A 19,034-nucleotide genomic window follows, 5' to 3' on the forward strand; every position below is an offset into this window, starting at 1 on the left:
CTCGGTAGCTTGCTGAACTCTCCGAAAGGGATGGAGGAATTGAACCTGGGTCGGTGACATGCAAAGTGAATGCCCTACCCATTGTGCTATGTATGTAATTATTTACTACTTATGGGGACCATACCCAGCAGTGCCCAGGGGCCTATGGCTGATCCTTGTGATACTGAGTCGAGTTGTGGGGGTTGCAGCTCTGTGTTACTCAGTTACACATTGCAGGGTTGGAGGAGGCCTGGACTAGAGGGATAGAGCTCCAGTCTTCACCCAGGCAATTTATGTGCACCGCCACCTGAGCCACATCTCTGGTCACCTGGAACCCCACTTTTAAAAGGACAAGGAAAATATCTGGGTTTTTTTTTTCAATGGGCAGGTTCTAATTGTGGAAATAAGACTTAGATGAATCTTAGTCAGTTGATGGACACACAGGCCAGCTAAATCAATGGAAGAGACAACTCATAGTTTGCAACCGAAATCATTTATTGAGTTCCCTCTTACACTCAGACTGTTATGCTCTGTGGAGAAAGAACACATAAAGTGCCTAATCCCACAGAGTCCTGGGGCACAATCAAGTGTGTTACCAAGCAAAGTATTCTTGTGGCTTCCATCCCCCACTGAGAAGGGAGCACTACCCTTGCTGACCTACAGTCATGTGGTTACCAGTGAGCTGAGAGTAGATGCAGTTATTGTCACAGAAAGAAGAAGAGGGATTTTGTTGAAGGATATGACCTGAAGAATCTATCTGTTAATCTGGTCTTGACCAGAATTCTCTTCGGACTCTTCAGTTAGAATTGGCTTTTGTTTGGGAGAAGTGGAGGGAGTTACTTGGATGGCCTCCCCACCAGTGGAATTCTGAAACTGCTGCTGTTTCTGGATTTGTCTTGCCCTCACCCCAAAGGCCAGTATCAAGAAAAGCCCTAGAGCCAGAGAAAAAGGAATTACTACATACTGAATCTGCTATCTGTGTCTGTACTGAATCTCACATAGTTATTTGGTGTTCTAAGTAAGATTTGTGTTTGAAATGTTCACTATCTTCCTCATTTTAGATTAGGGATCAATAGGTGCTGGACTTTTTTGTCCCTTTTCATGATTTAGTGATATGTTTCATGTTCTTTGTTTGATGCTTCCCAAACTGTAATAAATGAATCTAGGAATCCATCCCAGCAATTCTTAGCCAGGTAGGATGGAGATTTGTTTGATGCAAGGCTCAGGGATATGGTGCTACTCAACCCTGAAGAACCAAGGATCACAGACATTCTAGAGTACCAAGAGATACTTGTGCCACTCCAGTGCTTTGGGGAACCTCCAGGAATCAGTCCAATGATGCTTGGGAGGACCATTTGGTGTTGTTTGAACTGGGGTTGGCTGTATGCAAGGTATGCATCCTAACTCTTGTACCGTTTTTCTGACTCCGTAGTGGGGATTCAGAATTAGGCTATAAAAAATAACTGGGAGAAAGTGTCTGTTTAGTAAATTGGTGGAATAAAGTAATTGAAAGTTGAGGTAATGGAGAGAATAAATTAAAAGATGATAGTAATTTAAGTATACATTTTTAATTAATTTGAGAAAAGAGAATGGGGACAAACAATCAAGAACATTCAAAAATGATTATAGAGGGCTGTGGAAAAGATGATGTTATTGAAGCCAACAATATGGAACTTTTATAAAAATGGACTGGTCATTTCTGGGTACTTTGTAAGATCAAGATTGCCATAAGAGGGTGACAAGTGAAATACCCACTAGTAAGATACTGAGTTTTAGAACAATCTTAAATTTCATTTTTTGTGAACTTAAACCTTTCATTCACGTCCTGTTTTATAAGTAGCGATGATTACATCAAGTCACTAGGTTTAACATCTTTAAAGCTAATCAGCATGTTATCAAGAGTGTTTCTTTGAAAGTTTGGGATTACAGGTCTATAAAATTTAAAAATGAAATACTGTACAGATAAGGAAAAAATCTCCTTAGAGGTGATGGCTAATAATTGTGAAGAAGTAACATCTGATTTAAGGAGCAGAATTCCTACAAGTTAAGAGAACTCCTTTCTTTTTGCAATTAGTAGAGATTCACCTTTAATTAGAGTGAGAGTTGTTTGTTATAATAAGGAAAATTGAGTGTGAACAAACCCACTGGATTTGTAGTTTGGGCAGTTAGAAGATAAGCAGCTTCCCATATGATAGCTTCTGTATCCTTTTCAAGAGAGTAGACAAAATATGAATGGTGGGCACAGTGGATAGGATAAACAAGATTACTTCATCAAACAAGAACTGGCATAAGAGCCAGAAGAAGGTGTGAATTCAGTTTGCAGAGAGAGTACTTAGAAGGAATAGCAGAAAATTTAGGTTAAATCTTTTTAACAGGCAGATGTGCTAAAGTGAAAAAATGAATATAGTTTTGAGGTCTCTTTTTTTGTAGAAAGAACATGAAAGACCCAGAAATGTTATGCATTTTATTAGAGAGAATTTTGGTGCTAGGAATTTAAACAATTGGATATTAGGAAGAAGGCATAGGGATCCGAGTATATACTAAAAGGGAGAGCCCAGTTAGAGTAGCATTTTTAAAGTTAGGAAGGAAATTAAAATTAATGTGATTTAACTTTTGATGCTACATAAACCCAAAAGGGAGGAGGTCTATGATCACAAATTTTGGTCACCAGGGCAGGGGGACCATATTTTCATTAAAGATGTGATTGGAACAACATGTGAGTGATAAAAAAATTAGACAGTCACCATCCATTATTTTAATGAATTAGTTAAAGGTAGAGGAATGGTAGTGAGAAAATAGAACCATGTGGAAAAACAAAGTTGTTCAAAATACAAAATGAGAAGAGAGAACCTGAGAGATATACTTGAAAATTTATAGTTGATATTTTTAGTTCAAGAGGAACAGGAAGACACAGAATCAAGGTTAACTTTTGAAGGGCTTACAGAAGGGAAGGTCGAATCTATGGGCTCCATTGTGTGAGGAACTGAATAGCAAATTGATTCAAATACGGAAAGAGGCAGACGGAGATGGAAGATAAGGCTCATGCCACGTGACATCAGGACTTGGTATTCTTGGTGAAGACATTTTCCGATTCTGATTTTTCCTTTTTCAGGTCTTTCTGTTAAACAGAACTTTTGAGATCCTGGTTCTAAAATTGGAATTTGTTTGTTTTGTGGTGATTTTGCTTTCAGCTATGAATTATCAAGATTATTGCCTCAGCTTTTTGTTTGTTTGCTTGCTTGTTTCATGGTACTTTGGTCCTACTGGATAATAGGTTCTGTGAAATTAAACAAGCACACAAATGAGTTTATCTATTTTCAATATAATATTTTATAACAAAGGTTGATTTTTTAATCCCTTCCATTATTTTGTAACATATTAAGCCCTTAAAAATTCTAATAATCCTTCATCGTGACTTCTACTGGATTGTTTTATGGTTTATGGAGAATTAATTTATATTTATGCACTAAAATATAACATTCTTGACATCTTTTTATAAATACTGAGAAATATACTTGTCATATGCTTCTGGGTTTCTCTTCTACATATATGACAGCACAGCTACATCAGTTTAATTGACCTTGGCAATCTGCATCTGCTAGTGATGTGTCCCTGAGGGACGGTTTCTGCCATTTTAAGCTGTGGCTTATTGAAGAACTTGTGTGTCACAATACAATTAAGTCTATATAAAAAAATCATTTCATGCATAACATTAAATTGACTAAAAATTCCTATTTCACAACGATTTCTTGTTTTAAAGCTACCTTAGAGTGTCTTTGTTTTTTAAATAAGCTCATTTGAACACAGTAGTAATTAAAACAGACAATTAGCATAAATCTTGAATGTTTGGTATGAATTAAGGATGTTTTCATTCTTTTTTAAGACTGCATAAAATTACAGGCACCATATCATTTAACATATTTCTCTCCATTTTCAGAATAATAGAGACTGTGAATAAGCATATTTGAGGTTGGGGGGTTCTTGGAAGATCTTTTTCTATTCAGCTATGGAATTGCTAAGACATATGCTAGTTTCCTGCAATAAGGAATCTCACAGGAAGACTAGGGAAACTGCACCATTATAAGAGCATATCCCTCTCCTCAGCCCCCATTATTTTATGAACAAAAATATACAAACCTTCTATTAATATTCATTTAACACTTCATAGGAAATGGCAAGCAGTTATTTGGTTTGCAAATGTAAATATACATTTTTCATCAACTTATGCTTTCTTCACTCCTTCCAAGTTTGATAAAGGAAGAGCAGAATATATGCTTCAGAGATTAATTTTTGTTGTATTGCAAGTTTAAAATAGTGTTTATTAATTAGATTATTTTAATCAATACAATATAAAATTATATAATATAATAACATATAATATATAATATAATATATTATGTTATATATAATATAATATATAATTATATTATAATATTTAATTATATTACAATATAATTATATTATAGTATAATACATAATATATAATATATAGTATAATATAATACACTATAAAATAGTATAAGTATTATTTATTAATAATATGTATTATTTTAACAACTATGTACAAATAGTTGTTTAAATAATAAATATTATTACAATATACACTATTGTATACAATATACAAATAAACATATGTATATTGTAAACCATCAGTAAAATCATTCAAAATGCTGTTTGGATCCATAATCTGTTGAATTTGCTAAATAGTCTCAATGTAATTAATATGTTGCATAATATATACATATATGTATATATGTAAGTATTTATTTATATATAATATTTGCTTGATCAGAGTCTGTTTTCTATTATGCAGGCTCTAGTTACAGGGAAATATTTTACCCCTGATTTTAAGTAATTTAAAGATATTACATCTTCTACTTATAGTCCAAAGCTTACACAATGTAGTGCTTATTTCCTCAGGAGAATAGTCTTTTGTTGTTGTTGTTGTTTGTTTTTTATTTTTTATTTTATTTTATTAATTTTCCGTGAGATATAGTTAGAAGCTTTCATGTTTGAGTTATAGTCACACAATGATCAAACACCCATATTCTCCACCACCAATATTCCTAGTATGCCCCCTCCTTTCCCACCCTCCCCCTGCCTCCATGGCAGACAGTATTCCCCAGACTCTCTCTCTACTTTACGGCATATGGTTTGCAATACAGATACTGAGAGGTTATCATGTTGGTCCTTTACCTACTTTCGGCACACATCTCCCCTCCTGACCAATTTCTCCAGCCATCATTTTCTTAGTGATCCCTTCTCTGTTCCAGCTGCCTTCTCTCCTCCGCTCAAGAGACAGGCTTCCAACTATAAAGCAGTCTTCCTGACCCTTCTGTCTACTGTCCTTGGGTGTCGGTCTCGTTTTATGTTATTTTATACTCCACAAATGAATGCAGTCCTTCTATATCTGTCCCTCTCTTTCTGACTCATTTCACATAGCATGATACTCTCCATGTCTATCCACTTAAAAGCAAATTTCATGACATCATCAGAATAATCTTGAATAGTTGATGTTCAAGTTGTGAAACATTCTGCCTTAAATGCTTAGTGTTGCTGATAGAAAGTACTACTGTTCTACTATGGCACTAATCAAACTTTCCTGTAATTTGTATATGTTCTACTCTTTTGATTATTTTCTATAGAAATTGACTAGTTAAACCATTATGTATCGAAAGAGAAAAATTATTTTAATTGATGTATCTCAGAGAGTTTCTTGCCCCCGCGCCTGGCTGTCTTCACAGGGCCCCTTGAGGGGGTGGGTTTCAGTTTCCCTCCCTGCCCCATGCAGAGCCTCCACAGCCAAAGACCTCAAGTGCCCAGCCACAGCCATGCTCAAGGCCCCTCTCCACACATTCGGATAAGCCTCATGCATGAAGGAACCGGCAGAGGAATCCAGGTGTGTGGGACTCAAGGTTGAGATCTCTGGCGCTGTGTAATCCCATCAACAGCCAACATCCAGAGACTATAAAACCAAGCTCTGAGACATCTTACAGCCTAGTTCTCCCTTTGGGAGAGCCTGGCAAGCTGCCGAGAGTTTCCTGCCCAGATGGGAGAGCCTGGCAAGCTCCCCGTGGTGTATTCATATGCCAAAACTAGTAACAAGGATGGGTCTCATTCCCCTGACTCTGAAAGAGCCTTCAATGCGGCACTGTTGGAAAGTACGACTAAAGAGAGGCTTCTAAAATCTCAGGGCTAGGATGAATGGAGACATTACTGAGACCACTCAAGAAATTTGATGATCAACGGATGATGATGATGATGATAATGATGATTTATGTAGCTATTACTATGTTTACATTCTCATAATTAGATGGTTGGCCATTTAGAGTTATTTATGCGAACCTGTTTAACATAAAGGCCTCTACAAAAACTAGGGAGGAAACTCAGGAGGTAATTTCAAAAGGGGCCTGTGATAATTTTTCATATGGAAGAAAATTCTTTCATATTTTGGGATTTAGTATGAGCTATTTAGTAAGTGGAGTTAATTGCATAAAATAATTAAGGCATAAGTTATTCAAATTAAGACTTCAAATATAAATTGACTGAATACTGTCAAATAATAGAATATTAGTTTGTTTCTGCCCATTGATTGAATATTGTAAATTAATAGAAAATTAATTTGTTTCTGCTGCTGTGGGGACTGCACTGTGTAGTAATCGGGTCAATTGGATGCAAGGATTGAATCTGTGCCCGTGTACATGAAAGACATTCCCCTCCAGTTGAACACATATTTTGCCTCAAAGAGCACATTTCTTTAAATTTCAAATGTATCTTAATGTAGAAAAACGCCACAACTGTTGATACAATTCTAGAATTAAAGTTTATTAGGTAACCAATTTCAATATTTAAATCAAAAATATAAAAGAAATTTTTGTGAAAATTGTTATATACGATCGTGGAGATTTTAAGTCCTTGACTAAGAATTTATTAAGCTGTTGATTGCTAGTTCAGCCTTCTATTACTGTTTTTACTGAGTTTAGTCAACCTTGATGTTACCTTTCGATCTAATTTAGTGTGCTCCTACTGGAATTTCACTATTGAAGAATTTGGAGGTGTCAATCCTAAGACTTCAAGATCTGTGGTTGTCTGGGCCATTGAATTGACATGGTGGTGGCTATGGGAGGTGGGTGTGGCTCTCGGAACTCTGACGGGGGGGGGGGGGGCGGTGGTCGGAGAAGGGGAGGGGGCGCTGCGAGGGGGTTTAGAGGAGTCTTCTTACCCCAACTCTGAAAAAGCACCCAAGTTCTCAGCCTGGGCACCGAATACCGAAGAGTAACTGGAATTATTGGCAGTTTGCATACTCTGCAGAGAGTATCCGTGAAGCAGTGAAGTTCAGCACTTGATGTGGCTGCAGAGGTGGGGCGTGGGTGGGTGCAGCTGCCAGAGCTTCCACAGGAAGGGTATCATATAAATGAATGACATAAAATGACATAATATGTATTCAGTGAAAAGACTTATTAGTAGACTAGCGCTTTTGTATTCACAAATAGATGTCCCAGAATGTCTTCATTGGTGGCTATCTTATATTAAAATATGAAAGAGTCTTTGTCTTTTAACTGCTCATTAACTTAGATAGAGCTCTCATATTTAAGTGAAATTAACTACAATTTGGAATGATATACAGGTGGGACAGAGACTGGCAAAAAATAATAAAATATAAAATGCATTACTCAAGAACTTCAATTTAATTCAGTAAGCATTTTTTTAATACCCACTAAATATAATTCATTTTAGTCAAGGGAAGACTTAAGATCTGTGAGACCTTAGCTTATATAATTAGAGGAATCTTCTACAAAACTAGAGAAACTAAAAACTTAAAATTTGGCACAGGACAGTCAAAGACCATGCAAGTAAGAGGCCCATAAACTGTCAATAACTGCACACACATACATACACACACAAATACACACAAATACACGCACGCATGCATGCATGCATGTGCATGCACATAGCTGGCATGGGAATGAGAAAACTAAGGCATAATTTCTTCTGTATTTCAAATAGGTTGTTTTAATATTTAAGGAAATTTCTATTAAATATGAGAAAATATATAAAATAGGTTGACCTCCTTCTATAATTTTGAAATATTTCCCATTAGAAATATTTATTGGACTAGGGATGTGGCTCAGTCGTGGAGCATTTGCTTGCTCTGAATTCTATTCTTATCACAATATGGTTATATGGTTTACCCAACTACTGTTGAGTGCAAACCTTGAACTAAAAATATTCCCTAAGCACCCCAGAAAACAATGAACTATTTATTTCATATATTTATTTTATTCATTTGATATAGATATGTTTATTTCATATATCTATGTTGGACAATGTGGTGTCAACATATTGGAAAAGCAAGGTCATTTTTGAAAATGATACACATACATACATACATACAGATGTACAAATAAATGTATGCATACATAAATATGTATCTGCCTCTACATACATATGTATACATATATGTGTGTATTCATATATCCCTTTAGATAAGCCATTTAGTGATAAGGATACACTACCCTTGCCATTGTAATTGATTGAATTGACAAGCCACGTTTGCTATTGACTTTCTCGAAACTCAGACAATTGTCAACAGATGGTAGTGATGATCCGTTTTGCAGTGGGGAAAAATGATTATGGTCTCTTTCTATGACCTGGTCCCTTGGTGAAAAACCACAATCTTGACACTCTTTCCTCTAAGTAAACTTTTCTATAGCATCTTCAGCGGTTTTTCGTAACAAGCAATACAAAATATATTATTTCAGTTCTGCTTTGGGGCAGAGGTTGGGGTTAGGGATGGAAACATCCAAAATATGGTGGTGGGAAGTATAATGGTGATGGGATTGGTATTTGAATATTAAATGTAATCAAATAATATGAACTGCTTTATAAAATTAAAGAATTAAAAGAAAAACTTCTAAGAATGTTGTTCTACATGGAAAATAATCACATGAATATTTAATTTTATTCATGATACAAGATCAAAGGTATCAATAGAGGCAGATTTTTAAAGATAAATACCTAAGTATGATAGCATTGATCTATTTATTTGTTTAGTCATCCATTAATTCAAGAGTCTCGTATGCTTTCTGATAGAGTGAAGATCTGTGACATAATCTGAATAGAATGGGTTCATCCCTGTCATGGAAACTATGTCCTGTAGAAAAACAGGCGGTCAAGAATAGCCCCTTAAGAGTTCTCTAAAATTATAATTTTCTTTAAGTAGTAAGGTACTAATCCATACCAAGATTCTAAAATATATACAGTCCTGTTCTTGTACAGAAAAATAAATATATTTGCTTAGGTTTTAGAAGAAGAAATGTTATGTGTTTTTATTTTATTATTAATTTTGGGTAGTTGAACAGGCCACTTCTGGTTTGGGAGTGATCAGGTACTATGCCCTTTGTTGCTTAGAGTACGCTCTTGAAAGTGTTTGTGGAATCCTGTGGTTCCAGGATAAAATACAGACATTCTACTAATGAAACGTGCTATAGTCCTTTAACTTACCTATCTCTTAGCCCATTGTTTTGTTATTTTATTTTTTATTAATCTTTTCCTCCACAAAATTGTTTTGCTTCAAAATCATCTAACCTATTATAGTTTTTTTTGTAATCAGTTTTTAATTAGACTATAGTAGAGAGTTAATAGATTTTCTGAAATAATGTACACAAATTTACGACCTAAATATCTGAAGAGAACATCTGACCCTTGACAGTGGCCCATTCTCAGTGGTTTTATTCATTCATTGCTACTCTTGATCAATCCTTCTGTAATTTACTGTCTTTTTTTCTCTTACAAATGTCAGGACCACATGTCCAGTTTCCTTTCAGTCTTTTTTTTGGAGAAACTCAGTGTTTTGTGGAACCCAGATGAGGGTCACAGAAAATAAATTTGCCTTGTTTTACAGAGCACTTTTATAAGGAAGTAATGATAATGTTTGCATTTTTTTCTTAAAAAAAGCAAAAATATTATAAATAAGCAAAGTAAAATGTGGGGCTAAATCTAACATACTTCAGATCAATTAAAATTGCTTAAATTTAAGGAACTGGGCAGAAAGTGCATGGGTTAAAGTGCATGCCCTGCATACAGCAAAACCCATGATTCCATTAACTTATCTAGATGTATCACAGAGGCCCCTGGGACCTGAGTAGCACCCACCGAAGGTCTTATACTGAAGCACTATCAGGTTGACCAAATAATCACACTTGGGCACTCTCAACTCCCAACCAAAAGATCATCATCATCATCATCATCATCATCATCATCATCATCATCATCATCATCATCATCATCATCATAATCCCGTTGATGATGATGATGATCGAATTTCTCCATTGGTCTCAGTAACATCTCCATTCGTCCTATTCCTGAAATTTTAGAAGCCTCTCCTTACTCGTCCTTCCCAAGGATGCTGCATTGGAGGCTCTTTCAGAGTCAGGGGAATGAGACGCAGCATTGTTACTGGTTTTGGCATATGAATACGCCACCGGGAGTTTGCGAAGCTTTCCCATGTGGGCAGGAAACTCTTGGTAGGTTGCTGGTTCTCCCAGAGGGAGAAATAGGCTATAAGATGTTCTGGGAGCTTGCTTTTAAGTCCCTGGATGTCCCTGGGTGTGACCGCCTAGCTACTGGAAAATGGGAAATCTGGGCGGAAGAGGCCCAGTCCCGATCTGAGCAGACTTGGAGGTCTCAGCCCCGTGTCCCACACACCTGGGTTCCTCTGCCAGTACCTTCATGCATGAGGCTTGTCCAAACATGGGGAGTGGGGTCTTGAGCATGGCTGTGGCTAAGGCTCCGGAAATCATATTGTTTAAATTTAATAATACCAAGTTGTGGAAAATGTAGAAAGCTGTTCCTTATTTTTATTATACAGCTTCTTATAAAAGGGATAATTGACTCTTGGCCAAACTAACATTATTTATACATTTCACTCAGGATAAAATTTGGGATCATCTGAAGTATGATCACAATAAAACCTGTGAACCTATGATTATGGACAAATACATTTTGTAAAACTTTAAGAATTGTAAATGGAATTTATATACATTAGAATAGTTAAATGGCTATACTATTCTTCTTGATGGATGCATCCTTCCTAAACATAAATACCAGATCAGAAATGTGACTCATATCTGTGGCCTTAAATTATATTTTGAGTTGGTTATATTTCAAATGTGTTAACTCACATATTTCATTAGTTTTCTGTTTTTATGGTTCATTTAAAACAGTTGTTTGAATCCCTAGAATAATAATTAAATTGTAATTTTTCTTAATTTTCATATTATTATTATGTGATGCACAGATTAGTCACCACCTGTTGTTTCTCTCTCTCTCTTTTTTCCAGTAAAGGAAGCCTTGAACCCTGTAAAATTTAACAGATGGGGTCTCCCAGAAGTAGATCCTGAAACTATGCAAACCAGTGAACCATGGGTGTTTGCAGGTGGTGATATTGTTGGTATGGCTAACACTACCGTGGAATCCGTGAATGATGGAAAGCAAGCCTCTTGGTACATTCACAGATATATACAGGTAGGACTTTTCCTTCAGTTTGAATTAATTTTTCACCCAATGGCTAAGTACTTTATCATATATTTTTACTCACTTATATGAATTTTAATAAGGTATGTAATAGCTACATCAAATATGTCACTATTGACTTAGATAAAATTTCTAAAAATATGGACAGGATGACAGTATTTTAACTGATTAGAAGTTCATTATGCTTTTCTACCAATGGAATATCATGAAACCATTATTCCTGATCTGTTAGAAAAATGTAACTATAGGGCCTGACAGATGGTAGGAAAAGTGTTTGCCTTGCACAAAGATTACCTGGGTTTTATTCCTGGTACTACTTATGGTTCCCTGAGTCCTATCAGAAGTGATTCCGAAGCACAGATCCAGAGAAAGCCATGAGTATAGAGTTGGGGGAACCCCTGAGAGAAGCCACGTGTGATCCCTTTCAATGTTTCTTTATTTAAGGACAGTACATTCATCCAGTACGGATGGATATTTAATATGCTATGAGATGGAATTTATATTTGTTATGTTATTATATAGTGGAGAAAAATATGTTAGTTATTTGAATCAGATAAGGCCCTATTCTCTTTTTAAATCAGTGACAAGAAAACAAATATTTTATAATTTCAGTTATAATTACTTTTCACTATTTAGTTTTATGATTGGAATATAAAATGTAAAAATAACAAAATGCAAAGTTGAATATACTCTGGCAAAATAACTCTGTAGTCTGGGGAAAAATAAGTCATAACCACCAAGTCTCAGTTGTCTTACTTTTTGATTAAAAGTTCTGTTTTCATCTAGCTTTATAATTTAATTAAAATTAGTGGCCTAATTTGCATGACGTCTTTCTGGAAGTGTTTGTTTTTATTAATAAAGTTCTACTCTTATTTCCTATTCAAGAAAGACTCTATTCACTGTTTCCTGACTCTGGTCTTTAGGTTTCTTTTGTCTCTTGACATGATAAAAAAAATGAGTATTTTTTTAGTGTTTCTTTAAATGTATTTCATTCTTGTACCTTGAACATTTATTTTGATCTTTTTGTCCTGTCATTCTGATAGTGTGATATAGTCATGCTATTTCAATAGGGACTGGACTGGGCTGATGTTTCATATTTTTTATGTTGTGCATGCCCACACGGAGCCTATGAGCAGTAGAACTTGAGATGTTTTAATTGGGATCATAAGTGGTATCACAGCCATTCAGTGCCTACCAATCACTGCAACTCCTCTGTGTTTTACATAGATACTGAGGTGCGATATAAGAGGTAATGTTTTGAAGAGATGACAAATCCTACATTTAGAATGTTTTACAAATCATAAATTAAAAGGAGCCAGGCTTATGAGAAAAGTAATGCAATTTTATTAAGTTTAATTAAAATGTTATATTTTAGTAACATATCAACCAGTTTTTACTAGACATCTTCATATATATGTCCAAACTGCATGTATATGAAACACATTCACTTTTGTTTCCTCCAGTCACTCCCTCCCAAACCTATTCTAATTCTAATACTGAACTTTTGTTTCCCTATTCAAATTCTTTCAACCAGTGGTCCTTAGCCTTCCAAATTAGGCAGAACTAATTGAATTTTCAAAATCAATTTGAAAATCAAGATTGGGCTAACAGTTTCTTATTTGACTGAACAACACTGAAACAAACACTCAGACACATAAAATTATAATATTTACTAAACATTGACAGTGTTCTGGGGAAAATAATAGCATAGTTTTGGAACATTACAAGGCAGTTGAAAGTTTTGGACTAGATTACTCAGAAATATATATCTTTCAATATCAAACAGCAGTCCTGGAGCTGGGAGATAATACATATTTTAGTGTGCAAGCCTGGCATGAGCCAACCCAGACTGAAGCCCTGGCATCACATGGAAACTTGAGCAGGCTTCATTGTGGCCAGCACTGCAGGGCCAGAGCAGCGTTCCATCCTAGAACCTTGCATTGAACCACCAGCCTGGGTGCCGAAAAAATCTCTTGTGGAGTCTTTGGGCCTTCTGAGCACTGCTTAGGAGCTACCCTCCCCCCTCAAAAAAAAACCCCAAGAATGCTATACACCTCTGTATAGCATTTATTTATCTAAATTTGTATATATATATAATATGTCATATATATGACCTATTTATCTAAATTTGTATATATATATAATATGTCATATATATGAATTTGTTCAAGCCAAGGTTTGTGCATGCTCTCATCCATTTATTAATAACTGTGTGTGTTTGGTTCATGAGACATATAACTGACCAGCTTGTTAAACTCTTGAAGATATAAAGGTGGAATCTGGTTATGGGAAGAGAAAAGGTTTCTTGTGCTGGACCAGATGGTATCCAGCGTATGTGTGAATTTAGTTTGAAATAGTGAAAATATTGAGAATACAGAGATGCTGAAGAGAATTGGAAAGGTGAACTTGAACATGGATTGAAGATAGGAGTTTTTGTTAATTTTTCTGGATATTTAAATCAATTTATAACTGAAATTTGCATAGAGAACATATATCAGATATAATGTTAATCATCACCATTGTCTCTCGGAAGGATTTTTAAACATGTTTTACTTTTTGACTGCACTGTTACCTTTTTATTTCCCTGAATTTGATGTTTGCTGAAAAATTGAGCAACAATTTTGCTTAGTTCTGTATACAGATAAAAGAAAAGCACCAGACTTCTAGGTGTGATTGAAAACAGTAGTACACACATGTTGAGAATACATATTACTAGAAATGATAGTGTTTAGAATATAAATTAAAAAGTTGTGACCAGTAGGAACTTTGAATTTGGCTGAAGAACTCAGACTTGTCAAAGTGTTGAACTGCGTTTTGAAAATGGAGTAGAAATGGAACGCAGGTAAAATTTCTGTCAAGGAAAATCAACACTTCCACTTTCCTGCCACATTGTTGAATGCAGAGTGCTAAGCAGTGATAAGTCTAGAAAGGAATATATAGACAAAGTGGGAATTTTCTCTCTCCCCACTGTCATTAACTTGGTTCTGGCTTTTATCACCTTTTAAAATTGCCTCCACTTTCCCTCTGTCAAATCCATTGCTTCTACACTATAGCCAGAATAATCTGTCTAGAATTCAAATTTGATTGCAATTTAATTTAAAACCCTGTAGAGGCTCCTTCTTGCACTAAAGAAAAAAAAAGCCTAATGTCTTTAAATGGTGATGCCTATGCGAATTTCTCCCAACACAGCAGTATATCTCCAGAACCATCCGTCCCCCATTTCACTGTGTCATCTCTCTGGTTCCAAGTTGTACTTTAGATTCTGCACCTGCCTCCTTCTCTGGACTGTAATTTTTTCTGGAGGTTCTATTGCACTTTATTTCCCTGATTGAAGCCTGATTACTAGACTCACTGTCCACAAGTTAGTGACCAAGCTTATATATTGCTCGACCTATTTATATACAGAATAGAGTTTACTCATCTCTCAATTAAGAAAATACAAACAAGAGGGGTTGGAGAGATAGCACAGCGGGTAGGGCATTTGCCTTGCACATGGCCGACCCGGGTTCGATTCCCAGCATCCCATATGGTCCCCTGAGCATCGCCAGGGGTAATTCCTGAGTGCAGAGCCAGGAGTGGCCCCTGTGCATTGCCAGGTGTGACCCAAAAAAGCCAAAAAAAAATACAAACAGTAAGAATTCATTTGAAAGAATATGAAGTTAACAAAACTGATGTGTGACGTAATTTCATAGCATTGAAAAGAAATAGTATTCTTATAAATGTATCATTCATTAATAAAGTGTTCTATAATTTATAAAGTATTTTTTAGAGTGAAGCTTTGTAATACCTATAGTATGTTTACATTAGTTTATTCTAGGAAAATACGAACTTTAGAGAGTGTCCTTTAAAATGACTTAATGTATATGTTAGTCTGAATTTATGTGTCAAAACCTTGTAATTGGATAGCTAGTGTTTTGAGAATATGTTTTCATAATATACTTTTACAGTTAAATATAATTCTTTAAAGACATCAATGTTGTGATTTCTGTGATTTCAGTTTTTTATTCTGAAGAGAGCTTCATGTAAATTTCATTAATTAATGTCGTCAATCACCACTTCTTGAGTACGAGCCATTGAGTTTTGGAGGGTATCAAAGTGATAAATGAGAAGATGTATCATATATCTGTGATATAAACCTGACCTTTAAAATAAACACCAGGGGCTGGAGTGATAGCACAGCGGATAGTGCATTTGCCTTGCACGTGGCCGACCCGGGTTTGATTCCCAGCATTCATTATGGTCCCCTGAGCATCGCCAGGAGTAATTCCTAAGTCCAGAGCCAGGAGTAACCCCTGTGCATCACCAGATGTGATCCAAAATGCTCAAAAAAGTAATAACAAATAAAATAAAATAAACACCAGATTTCAAACCAGTCACTAGGCTAGTAGACTGTGTGATCTGGGATGAGTTATTTTTCCCCCACAAAGTTATTTAAGTGGTAAACTATATATTCACAGATGGGCCATAGTGATTGCAGTTGGTACCCTATTGAATTACAGAAAATGTTTTATAAAAGAAATTATGAAATTGGTAAAATATCTGAGGTATAAATATTTTTGTTTGTATTACACCTCAGTTCTTAGAGATTGTTCCTTTTGATTTTTTACACTGGTATCAGAAAAATTATAAAATAGGAGATTTGAAAAGAAAAGTAATGTGGATGGATTATGAGAGACCACAGTTAAAAGGAGTCATTTCAGTTAATTAGAAAAACATTTAATTTGCCCAATCATTTATTTATCCATGTATATTTGTTCATTTATATGGGTAGGCAAAGCTGCAGGAATTCATTGAGCAGTGTTCAAATAAAATTCTGAATGCTATATTTTATGTACAACACCAGTAAGTAGTTTTATCAATATCAATATAAATTGAGGGCTGGAGCAGTAGGGCATTCGCCTTTCACGTGGCTGACCCGTGTTCGATTCCTCTGTCTCTCTCAGAGAGCTCGGCAAGCTACTGAGAGTATCAGGCCCGCACAGCAGAGCCTGACAAGCTGCCCGTGGCATATTGCATATGCCAGAAACAGGAACAATAAATCTCACAATGAGAGATGTTACTGGTGCCCGCTCAAGCAAATAGATGAGCAATGGGATGACAGTGACAGTGAAATTAAGTGAAACTTTCCATTAATAACCTTACGATCTAGGAGGAATGACAGTAATAGAAACATGCATCTAGTATAATATTATGAATGAGATCATTAAAAATATAAAGACATAGGTAGCATGGAAGAAATAATGATAGCTTTTATTTGGATATGATATTTCTAAATATGGCTTCAGAAAAGACGTCACAAAAATTAAGATATAAAGTAGAAGATAAGAAAACTTGAAAGAATGCCGAGTGCTTTGAATCGTTAGAACTTAAAAGTTCCACTGGATAAAATGTTAGGGCTTTCTTTTTGTGTAGGGAGTATCCAGATAAGGGTATAGCTGGCTGAAGTTCAGACCAAGCTGCACTCACAAACAACAGGACATTTTGTTGAATGAGCAGATGGTGACCTTCCTTGAATTTACACAGAGGTGCTTTCTTCTTACCCGTTAAACCATGTACCTGTTCCACAGCTTCTCTTTATTTCACCAAAAGTGTCTTTGGGCTTAGAAGTTGTGAACACTGATGTTATACAGAAAAGCAACAGAAAATATATGTAATTATTTTGAGGCTAAAACTTGATCTATTTACCCAGTTTAGGACTATATAGTTTAAGGTATATGATGAGTGTGGTATACCCTAATGCATATATATATATAAAATGTGTATATATTAGATTGAAATATAATATATATTTTATATATATCAAAATACATATATATAAATGTGTATATATTCATATCTGGTACTAATATGAAGACAACAGGTATTTTTTTGTTTTTAGCTTTTTGTTTTGCTATTTGGGTAACACCCGGCAAAGCACAAAGGTCACTCTTGGCTCTGCACTCAGGAGTTACCCCTTGCGGTGCTCAGGGGACTATATGGGATGCTGGGAATCAAACCCAGGTCAGCCATGTGCAAGGCAAACGCCCTACCCGCTGTGCTATCACTCCAGCCTCCAAAGACAACAGTTTTTTAACTTGTCAACATTTCCATCCTGAAAAGTCAATATACAATCATTTAAAATGTAGTATTCTTTACTTGTATTAAGTGATCCAATATCACTGTATCACTGTCATCCTGTTGTTCATCGATTTACTTGAGTGGGCAACAGTAATGTCTCCATTTGTCCCAGCCCTGAGATTTTAGCAGCCTCTCCTGCTAAAAGTCTTTCCCAATGATTGGAGGCTTCCTTCAGGGTCAGGGGAATTAGGCTTGTTATTGTTACTGTTTGGGGCATATCAAATACGCCAGGGGAGCTTGCCAGGCTCTGCTGTGTGGGCAGGATACTCTTGGTAGTTTGCCAGGCTCTTTGGGAGGTATATATATATATATGAATATAAATATATAAATATGAATATAAATATAAAATGAATACAAATATATACATATATATTTACCTCTATGGGATATATATATTTCTCATAGAGGTAAATATATATATAAATAAATATATATATTTACCTCTATGATTTTATGGTAAATGGGTAGGGAGTGTCCCTACCCATGTTCCATTTCTTGTTGAAATGTGGAAAACAAAGCAAAACAAAACAACGCACAATGCCATGGACTACAGATTGGGGTTCCCCTGGGATCCCAGTTCTTTCCCAGGTCACGGCAGCCAGCCAGCCAGCCCCTCCTGCCCAGCGGCTACTTCTTTCCATTTGCTGCTGCTTCTTGGTCTTGAGTGGGCAGAGATGGGGCAGGGTGAGAGAATCAATTAAAAGGCCTGGGATCTCCTTCTTCCCATCTGACCTGTGTGATGGTGGACCACAACCCCTCAGTGTCACTTTTCCATGTGTGTAGGCATGAGAGGCTGTGTGCAGCATGGGTGTGTGTATGGAGGGGGGTGTCTTTCAGGCTCTGAGTCTCACTGGAGGGTTCCTGAGGACTTCCTGCTGCAGGCACAAGGCCTGAGTGGTAGTGCCTGTAGCCCCATCCCACCCCCACCCCCCATGCCGAGGTGATCCCAGAACCTCTGCTCTGTCTTTTTTTTTTTGCAAATGCAGTACGAGTTTTATTCCAGTATACTGTGATCAGCCATCTCACCCACAGAGAGGTCTCTTGATATCGACCCCGACTTCAGGCAGCAAGCAGTTTATATAGGGTTTGGTTACATAAGCAGTGCACACCCTATCATTTCAGAAAAACCTGACTTGGTTACTAAACAAGGTGCTTTGGCAAGTGTCTGGGATATGTGTTGGACTCCGATAGGCTTGTGGTTGCTGGGTACATTGCCTCTGGTTTCTGGCACACTGGGATTGATTGAGCCCACTTGCCCGCTGGCTGGGCCCAGGAACATTCCATGTGGGCTCAAGAACCTCTGCCCTTTGGAACAGGATCTTCGAGCAGCACAAATGAGGCATGAGAGCACTGTGACTGGGTGTTGGAGCACCCCCCAGGGAGCACTGAAACCAAGAGTGTAG

General features: G+C 36.4%; 1 protein-coding gene across 1 annotated transcript in view; it reads left to right on the forward strand.

The window, feature by feature from the left end:
* The window catches only part of DPYD (dihydropyrimidine dehydrogenase), a 980,594-nt gene that overhangs the window by 458,245 nt on the left and 503,315 nt on the right, over positions 1 to 19,034 (forward strand). Inside the window, exon 12 of the mRNA XM_055145227.1 lies at positions 11,321 to 11,505. Coding sequence (XP_055001202.1) covers positions 11,321 to 11,505 — 185 coding nt within the window. The remainder of the gene's footprint in view (positions 1 to 11,320; positions 11,506 to 19,034) is intronic.

The sequence above is a fragment of the Sorex araneus genome, chromosome 8, assembly GCF_027595985.1.
Source record: "Sorex araneus isolate mSorAra2 chromosome 8, mSorAra2.pri, whole genome shotgun sequence".
In the NCBI taxonomy this organism is placed as follows: Eukaryota; Metazoa; Chordata; class Mammalia; order Eulipotyphla; family Soricidae; genus Sorex; species Sorex araneus.